Source organism: Macaca nemestrina, chromosome 2, assembly GCF_043159975.1.
Source record: "Macaca nemestrina isolate mMacNem1 chromosome 2, mMacNem.hap1, whole genome shotgun sequence".
Lineage (NCBI taxonomy): Eukaryota > Metazoa > Chordata > Mammalia > Primates > Cercopithecidae > Macaca > Macaca nemestrina.
The window spans coordinates 149,238,372-149,247,024 of NC_092126.1; the positions used below are offsets into that span (position 1 = coordinate 149,238,372).

Sequence of the window (8,653 nt, forward strand, 5' to 3'; positions counted from 1 at the left end):
GAGGAGGTCAGGGCTCAGCACATTGGAAGGGTAAACAAAAAAGCTTAGCAGATCACCCAGATGCTCACGAGACAGAAATGCTCTACATCTGGGAGCTGATGGACATCTGGATGGATGAACTTTGGGTTTCTCTTCATCCAGTGCTGGTTAATTACAAAGGGGCAACCTGTGCTTCTAAACCAGATAGGGTTTATAGCATGGTGAATCTAGGCAGCTTAGCTGACAGTAAGTTGAGAGTTTTTCTTATTAAAATGGATAATATTACTACTATTACTAACAACATCATCATCAGTGGTAGATTGTGAAAATGGCCATGATTATTCTCCTTTCTGAATCCATGTCCTTACGGTACTTCTCATCAAGAGGTGAAGTCTGTTTTCCCACTGTGTGAATCTGGGCTGGCCTCCTGACTTACATTGCCCAAGAAAATGTGGCAAAAAGTGACAATGTGGCGGTTCAGGCCTCAAGAAAACTTGCACACTTCTGCTCTCTCTTTGAGGCCTGTTGTTGCCATGTGAACAAGCCCAGGCTAGCCTGCTAGAAGAGGTGAGACCACACAGGGCAGGGATGAGCCAGCCCAGCTGAGGCCATGCTAGATCAGCCTACAGTTCTGCCAAGATCAGCAGAGCTGTCCACGTGACCCCCTGCAGATGCAGGAGGAAGACCAGCTGAGACCAGAAGAACCATCCAGCTGAGCCCAGCCTGAACTGCTGAGTCACAGGACTTTGAGTGAAATACACAGGTTTGTTTCAAGCCATTAAGTTTTGGAGTAGTTTGTTATGCAGCAAAAGCACACTAATAAAAAGTTTGTGTGTGTGTGGGCAGGGGGAGTGGGGGTTCAGTGACAGGATTTAAAAAACATAATTAACAATAAAGGTTTGTCACACAAACATTACAGCAATATTAATAGTATATTAAGTCAAACAGAAACATGTTGCTTACTATCTGACCATACCAAAATATATTAGCAGGATTTGAGACTATGAATCATATTGTTCAACCTGCCCAGTACCTCTGTACCATCCCATGAATGTTACTCCCTCTGGTGGTGGATGTGCCTGGTACCCACTTACCAGAATCTTGGTGGTGTAGGCGCTGTTGATGGCGATGGCATTGACCAGCAGCTCCATGGTCTTGGTGTTGATGGAGCTGGGGTCAGGGATCTCTTTATAGTGGACATCACCGACATACGCCTGTACCACTGTCATGCGATTGGTGGTCAGCGTGCCCGTCTTGTCTGAGCAGATGGCTGTGGCATTGCCCATGGTCTCACAGGCATCCAGGTGGCGTACCAGGTTGTTGTCTTTCATCATTTTCTGGGAGAAGGGGCAAGTGAGAGGGCATCAGTGAAGAGAGGGGCTGAGGAGCATGGGGTGCCTAGAGGCACTGGGTAAACATGTAGTAAATAAGGCAGAGCCACCATAGCCTGCCCCTTTGCTTCCCGCACTTGTAAAGGATCTTGGTTGCTGCTGTCTCCTACACCTGGGCTTCTTCTGTCTGTGCATGGCCCTTTTCTTTCTCTTTTAGTATCTGAACCATTTAAAAGACTCAATTAATTGAATTTATTAATTTGGATTATAGAAGTAATCTACATTCTTTATGGGAAAAAGGGGGAAAGATAAATAAGGTTGGTTCCTCTCTGGGTACTTTAAATATTTTTCTCTTACAGACTAACATAAGTAACTATTCCTTATTTGGTCATGAATTTTCTCAAATGTATCATCTTTCACTGGTGCCTGGCTTTCATTGTCATTTTAATTTTACCAAAAGTAAATAAATTAGGATATAGGAAAATATCTGGAAAAATATCAAAGTGTTAATGTCATTATTGCTAAATGATAGAATTATAGATTTTTATCTTTTCTATGACTAACATGTATTATCACTTGCATAATAAAAACCACACATTTCTTTAAAAAATATGTACACAAAAGGGAGAAAGAAAACATATTGACTGTTAGCTACCATGCAGAACTAGGTACATCTTGTAATCAACATCCTTTTTTTTGAAATTTATAACAAAAATGGAGTATTCCTAGTATTCCTATATGTAATATTTTCTTCTATCTGTCTTTTTTTTTTCTCTCTGGCCCAACTCCACACTCATACCTTCTTCTAGGTTCTCAAACAAGTAATGCAAATGGAGTAATTCTCAAGGAAATACTGTTCTTCATGCAGGCCCTCCTGACATAGCAGCTGAATCAGATAGAGTTCTAGGCTGTGCCTAGGAATTTGATTTCCTTTATTTTGCTCCTCATTATAACTCTTTATAACCAGCGTAAAAAAGAAGTGCAGTTAGAATAATTGTAATAGAGCTTTATGTTGCTAAAAATGAGTATTAGCAGGATTATATTCTTTTGCAGTTTCTCCTACTGTAACTTGTGACAATAGTAATAATAAATGCATGTTGAATGATCAACAGCAACTTGAATTTGCAACACATGTTACAGTTTGCAAAGTCTTCTCGGATGTTTTAAGAATTCTGTGGCATATGAGAAGATTCTGGTAATCCATTTTGGCAATTGAAGAAATCTAGGCAAAGTGATTGACCAGGATCACACACCTGGAGGGGTTTAAGGCCAGGATTTGAACCTACCTCCATTTAACCTCACAGCCTGGACCTTTCTATTGGGCCTCAGCCCACTTGCACTCTCTCAAGAGGGTTCATCTGTTGGGCTCAAGAATCTTTAAGTCTGTACTGTCCAATATGGTAGTCACATGTATTGTGACTATACATGTATAGGGTACTGAGCACTTGAAATATGGCTATTCTGAAGTGAAATGTGCTGTGAGTGCAAAATACACACCAGATTTAGAGGATATTATGAAAAAAATGTAAAAGTAGTAGTTCATTTATAATTATTATATTGATCACATGTTGGATTGATAATAATTTTGACATACTGGGTTAAGTACATTACATTATTAAAATCAACTTCACTGATTTCTTTTTACTTTTTAAAAATAATGTAGCTACTAGGAATTTTTCTTCTTTTTTAAAAAAATTATTTTATTTTGTAGAGATGGGGTCTCACTATTTGCCCAGGCTGATCTTGAACTTCTGGGCTCAAGCGATCCTCCTGCCTCGGCCTCTGAAAGTGCTGGGGATTACAGGCATGAATCACCACGCCTGGCCGCTACTAGGAAACTTACAATTGCACATGCGGCTCCCATTCTGTCTCTTTTTGGGCAGTGCTGATCTAAGTGGTCAGTCATCTTTGTGCTCCTGATGGTGGCTCCCAGGTCCAGGCTCACAGAGGGCACAGTCTGCCTCTCCTGTGTTGGGGTGCTCTCCTAAGTTTATCAAGTGTCTGTAAAAGTAACACTACCTAAGATGAGTGAAGGTAGTGGGTGCCAGAGATACGAACTGCAGAAGGCGCAGAGCCTAAAAGCATCTGTATATGATTCTCCCAAACGAGCTCTGTGCAACTTTCAAGGACATCCCCAGGCTCAGTGAAGTGGCTGTGGAGGCCCCCTACTCATGACAGTCACCCTCTGCTGGCCCCGGGTCCCAAAGTAGCCTCTTGTTGTGACCTGTTTGGGCTTTGGTTTGTGGGGATGGAGTTTCTTTAAGAACCCTAAAACAGGAAGATGATAAGGGCCATATCTGTTACAAAGAACTGCCACTTTCTGGCACCTGTCTGGAGATCTCTTTTCTGTATGAAATTACATCGGAGAGCCCAGCCCAAATTCCAGCTTGGAAAATGATGCTCACCATGCCCTCTGGAGGCTCTGCCAATTTCTCAAGAGTGAATGCCTTGTTTATAAACATGGCCACGCCTCCACCCTCGCAGGGACATTCAGGCATGGGGCGCTGGAAACAGGAGCCCTACGCCCGGCCCTTCCAGGTGGAAAACACATGGGGCAAAGAGAAAAAATGAGACCCGGGTGTGAGAACCTGGGGGTGACCCAGTAGCATCAGACTGGCAGTGACTGGGCTCCACAGACAGCCATGGCCTGGGTGCAGTGGAGGTGCAGCTCTGCCATCAGGTAGCGCTTAGAAAGGTCCCAGTCCTTGGAAAACATTCATGACTCCAGCTCTTCATTTAACTGCTTTAAAATTTCTTATATTTTTAGCCTCTTTACAGAGGGGAGGAGGCTTCCATGAAATCAGACTTCCTTTTTGTTTTAGGCTTACCCCTCTCACTTTAGGGAGCCACCTCTGAGATGAGTTTTACAAGCGCTACGGTTACCCGAGGGGCCTATGTCTCAGACCGCCAGACTTCTGTGTAAATTTGGTGGGGTAAGGATGAATTCTGGCTTGCACGGTGATGTCTTTACTATTTTTAAAATTTTTTTGAGTTGATTATCAATGTCTAAAAATCACGAGTTAATACATTAAGTCCAGATTTCTGACTTCTCTTGGAAAAAGGTGACAATGTGGCAATGCCGGGTCTGCACCCCTGCAAGACGGCATGTGACTGGGCTGAATAACAGCTGCCTCTTCAGCCAGGGTATGGCTCTCTGGTTTGCCACAGGCCCCTGGACTCTATGAAAGCGTCAGAATTTTGGGGTCCTGCATACATTCTTTTGAGCTCCCAGGGGGTCTATGGGCTTCTTCGTTCATCTCCCAACCCCAGCACCGGCCCCAGTGATCCCCCAGGCCCTCGGCTGCAGCTGCATCAGTCGGCTGGTCCTGCTCTCCTCCCCTCTCACCTTCACTGAGTAGGCCAATGAGATGGTGACGGCCAGAGGGAGCCCCTCGGGCACGGCGACCACCAGCACCGTCACGCCAATGATGAAGAACTTGACAAAGTACTGCACGTAGACAGGCGTGCACTCAGGCAGCCACGGCTTCTTGTTGACCACGAAGGTGTCCACGGTGAAGTACAGAACCAGGATGATCACTGTGATTGCTGACATCACCAAGCCTGCAATATGAGGGACACATGCTCGAGGGGTTCCAGGCAGTGGAGGCCGTGGGTGGTGTGGACCAAACCTTTGGCTGAAAGAGCTCTGGGTCAGGCTGACCCCAGCTCACCTCCCAGCTCTGCCACTCCTTGCTTTGTGACCTGTGGCAAGTTCTTGAGACCTTGATCCTCACCGAGCCTCAGTCTCCTGCTCTGTACAATGGGGATGCATATTTCCTCCCCAGGATTTTGTAAGGCTCAAATGTGGTAATGCATGCAAAGTGCCCAGTATAGTGCTCAACACATAGTAGGTATTCCGACACATAGTAGGTGCTCAAGAGATGTGTGCCAAGTGACTGTGTGAATAAATGGAGGAATGGTTTGCATAGAGCTTTCACACAATAATGATGTAAAGTTGGTATCATTTATTTATTCATTTATTTGACAAATACCTTTTGAGCACCTATGACACGCCAGGCACATCTTAGTTCCTTGTTTGGGAACTAAGGACACAGCAGTAAAGAAGATAAGAGTTCCTGCCCTTGAAGAGCAGACATTCTAGAGGAGGAGGAAGACAAGAAACAAAAAAACAAATACATGAACAAGACAATTTCAGATATGGCTACACACTGTGAAGAAAAAGGCTGGGATGATGTGATAGAAAGTGACACTGGGGGAGGGGGAGGTAGGGAGTGGTTACTTTAGCTAGAGTGGCCAGGGAAGGCTTCTTGGAGGAGGTGATATTTGAGCAGACACCAGTTGCATGGTGACCTAGGGAAGAACATTCTATGTAGAGGAAACAGCAGGTAGCTATTTTTCAGATGAAGAAACTGAGGCTCAGAGAGGGGAAGTGACTTGCTTGCAGCCACAGGCGAGAAAAATGCTGTAACTGTAGGAATGCAGCTGGGAACCTGTCCTGATCCCCTGGGGGTTCCTCTTGCTAGTTTAGCATGCCCATCCCCTATCTGCTACAGGTGCTACTGCAGGTGCTGTGGAGACTGCTCACACCCACAGCCTCTGACAGAGGAGAAGCCTGCTGAGGTGACTGGGTCTGCTTGTCGGGAAGGGCCTGGGAATGCACTCCCATCTCAACCTGATGGCCAACATCCAGCGGCTGACGTGTTAGTCCCAAAGCCCAGCCATCTGCTTTGAGGTAGGACAGACCCTAGAGTTCTGGGCAGCATGGACTTCATCCTGAGGACAGTGAGAGTCATGGAGGAGGCTTGAGCAGAGGAGGGCAGGGATGGATTTGGGTTGCTCCAGAGCTCCCAAGGGATCGGGAGAGGCTGGGAGTTCTCTGGAAATCTCAGTTGCCCCTGGCTTCTTCCCTAGCCTGGACCTGTGTCCCTTGCGGGTCTCACCTGAGAGCACCCTGTCAATAGATCTCCTGCTTACTCATCTCAGGGAATTCAGCCCAAGAGAGAGGCAGAGATGGGCTGTGAACCCAGGAGTGCTTGACTGTGAACTCCATTCTTGGCAGGGCTGAGGTGCAGGAGGGAGAAGAGTGAGGACTTTGAAGGCCACGGGGTTGTTCTCATCGCTTAGTTCCTGGCCCTGTCAGTGCCATGTTTCCATGGAGTCTTCTGCCTATGGTGGTGGCGATGGTGGGATAGAGGATAGAGGAAATCCCTGAGCCCATAGCTCTCTACCCCCACCTCCAGCTGCAGAGCCTCAGAGCCGGCACCATCCCTGTCTGACAGTTGAAGGGGCGGGAAGCCAAGCTCCCAGCAGCCAGGAGCTGTCACCAGGCCCCCAAGTTTAAATATAGACAGCCAAGTCTGTAATCTGCTTCTCTTCCCCACGCGGTGGTATCTATAATTAGAGCTGGGGAGACAGCCACAAAGGATCGAGCAGCCAGGTGGGAAGGCCTTGGTGTTTGCTACCTCCTTACCCGGGAGGGGAAGCCTAGGCCATGCCAGAGGGTCAGGGGCTCACTTTGCAGCTGGGCCAGCGGGGCTCTCACCAGCCATCACCTGCAGTTACCACTTTAGTTGGGATGCCCAGTTTGTTGTGCTGGGGCTCAGACCATGGGCTTCTCCCTGGGCTCCTGGCACTGTCCCTCAACCTCTTCAGTTTTTCCTCTGCACTGTGGCCAGGGTGGTCATGATAAAGCCCAAACCCATTCCTGTCTTCCTCTGCTCAAGTCTCTTCTACGGCTCCCACTGTCCTCAGGACAAAGTCCGTGTTGCTTGGAGCTTCAGGCCCTGCCCCTCTCCAGCTGCTGCGCCTGCCAAGTGCTAATGCCTTGTATGCAGAGTCTCCTTTAACTCCCACAGCAATCTGTGAAGTGGGGACAGCTATTATCCTCATTTTACAGATGAGGATACGGAGGCTCAGAGCTAAGAGAAGTTACTTTCCTCAGTTTTCACAGCCGTTGCCGGACAAGAATCCAGGCCATCTGCTACCAGAGCTTGGGCTTTGAGCTTCACTCTTCTGTATCACTGAGTGCTAATGGAGTGCCTACTGTACACAGGACTCAAACTGGGTGCTGTGGTAGAGAACGGTGGGCTTCAGGCACTCATTCAAGCCCCCCACTTTGCAGATGAGGTAACTGAGAGTGAGCTTGGGGCAGAGCTCTGCCTGGGGTCCCCCTGTGAGCCCTGCCCCTTGCCTCCCACCTGCTGCACTCACCTGCCTTCCCAATCTGCACAGCCAGCTTGGTGAGCTTGCCCTGAAGCACGGACTTCTCCTTCTTGTGCATGCTGGCCTTCTTCCTGTCGTCAGCGTCGCCGCCCTCGGCACTCTTGAGGGGCTGCATCTCCATGGCGGCTGCCCCGTCCTGCTGTTTGGCTGCAGGGGGCAGATCACGCACATGCACACACACAGACACATAGACACACACATGCAGGTCAGCCCACAGGGTGGAGACACTGGCGCCCACCCCTGCCTGCCCAGGGGAAGTGCTGACTGCCCGGACTGAGCCCCGCATGACTGGTGCAGAAGTCCTGTGATGGGGGGCCTGGCTCTTCCAGCTGGAGCTATGGATCCCAGTGGCACTGACTGCCTCAGACCTGGAATCTGGGACACAGCAGGGACTGATGCTGTTACCCTGGATCCCCCTCTCGGCCTGAACAAGCCCGTGGGTCCTACCCCAGGTGGTCCCTTGTCCTTTCCCACATTCAGACAAGATAGACAGGCTTGGGCTCTACCCAGCTGGTCCTTGGGACCTGTTGTGGGATATTAAGTAGCTACTAGACAGGAGGGACAAAAAAGGAGACTTAACATGTAAAACAGGGCGGCCATGGGAGCCAAGTCACTATCCCAGTTGGCGTGGCCTCTTCATGCAGGATGGACTGGAGGGCCCGTGACCCTTTTGGACAGAGACTGAGCCAAACTCCCTACCCCTCAACCTCTAAGGATCTCAAAATCTTCTGCTGATGGTCAGCAGAGTTCAAAGGCTAGGGAGATGCTGGCCCTTGGGCATCCCCCTCCTCACCGGTGGACACCTCTTTATTTGGCCTGGCACCATGAGAATCACAGCTACACCCCCAACGTCCTCAGACACCTGTAGGAGTGGATGTGTCTGCCTCTGGCCCCCGCTAGTCCCTGTCTCTGGTGTGACTCTGAGAGCTGGTGGGGAGGGGCCTCAGGGACCACAAATGCCGGTTAATACAAAAGGGTTACCTTTGCTCTGGCTGGCGTCCACATTGCCATCCTGCATTTTACCTACACGACAAAGAATTTTAACAGACAACAGAGAACAGACAACACATGGTCGGTCATCACGAAGACGCAACAGGCCACGGACATTAATGTCACAGATGGAGGGAGGGCGGTGCTGACTGCATCCCTTTGTTGGGGGA

The 8,653-nt window shown here is 48.6% G+C and overlaps 1 protein-coding gene across 16 annotated transcripts in view; it reads right to left on the reverse strand.

Annotated features, from left to right (window-relative positions):
- Positions 1-8,653, reverse strand: part of LOC105477698 (ATPase plasma membrane Ca2+ transporting 2) — a 380,543-nt gene that overhangs the window by 46,481 nt on the left and 325,409 nt on the right. For 11 of the 16 annotated variants that reach the window (XM_011734341.3, XM_011734345.3, XM_011734344.3 and 8 more), the window contains 4 exons: positions 8,475-8,516; positions 7,482-7,640; positions 4,657-4,871; positions 1,074-1,316 (listed from right to left, as the gene is read on the reverse strand). In XM_011734341.3, the coding sequence (XP_011732643.1) occupies positions 1,074-1,316; positions 4,657-4,871; positions 7,482-7,640; positions 8,475-8,516 (659 nt within the window). The remainder of the gene's footprint in view (positions 1-1,073; positions 1,317-4,656; positions 4,872-7,481; positions 7,641-8,474; positions 8,517-8,653) is intronic. The other 5 variants (XM_071092215.1, XM_024791515.2, XM_011734349.3 and 2 more) reach the window with 1 other exon arrangement.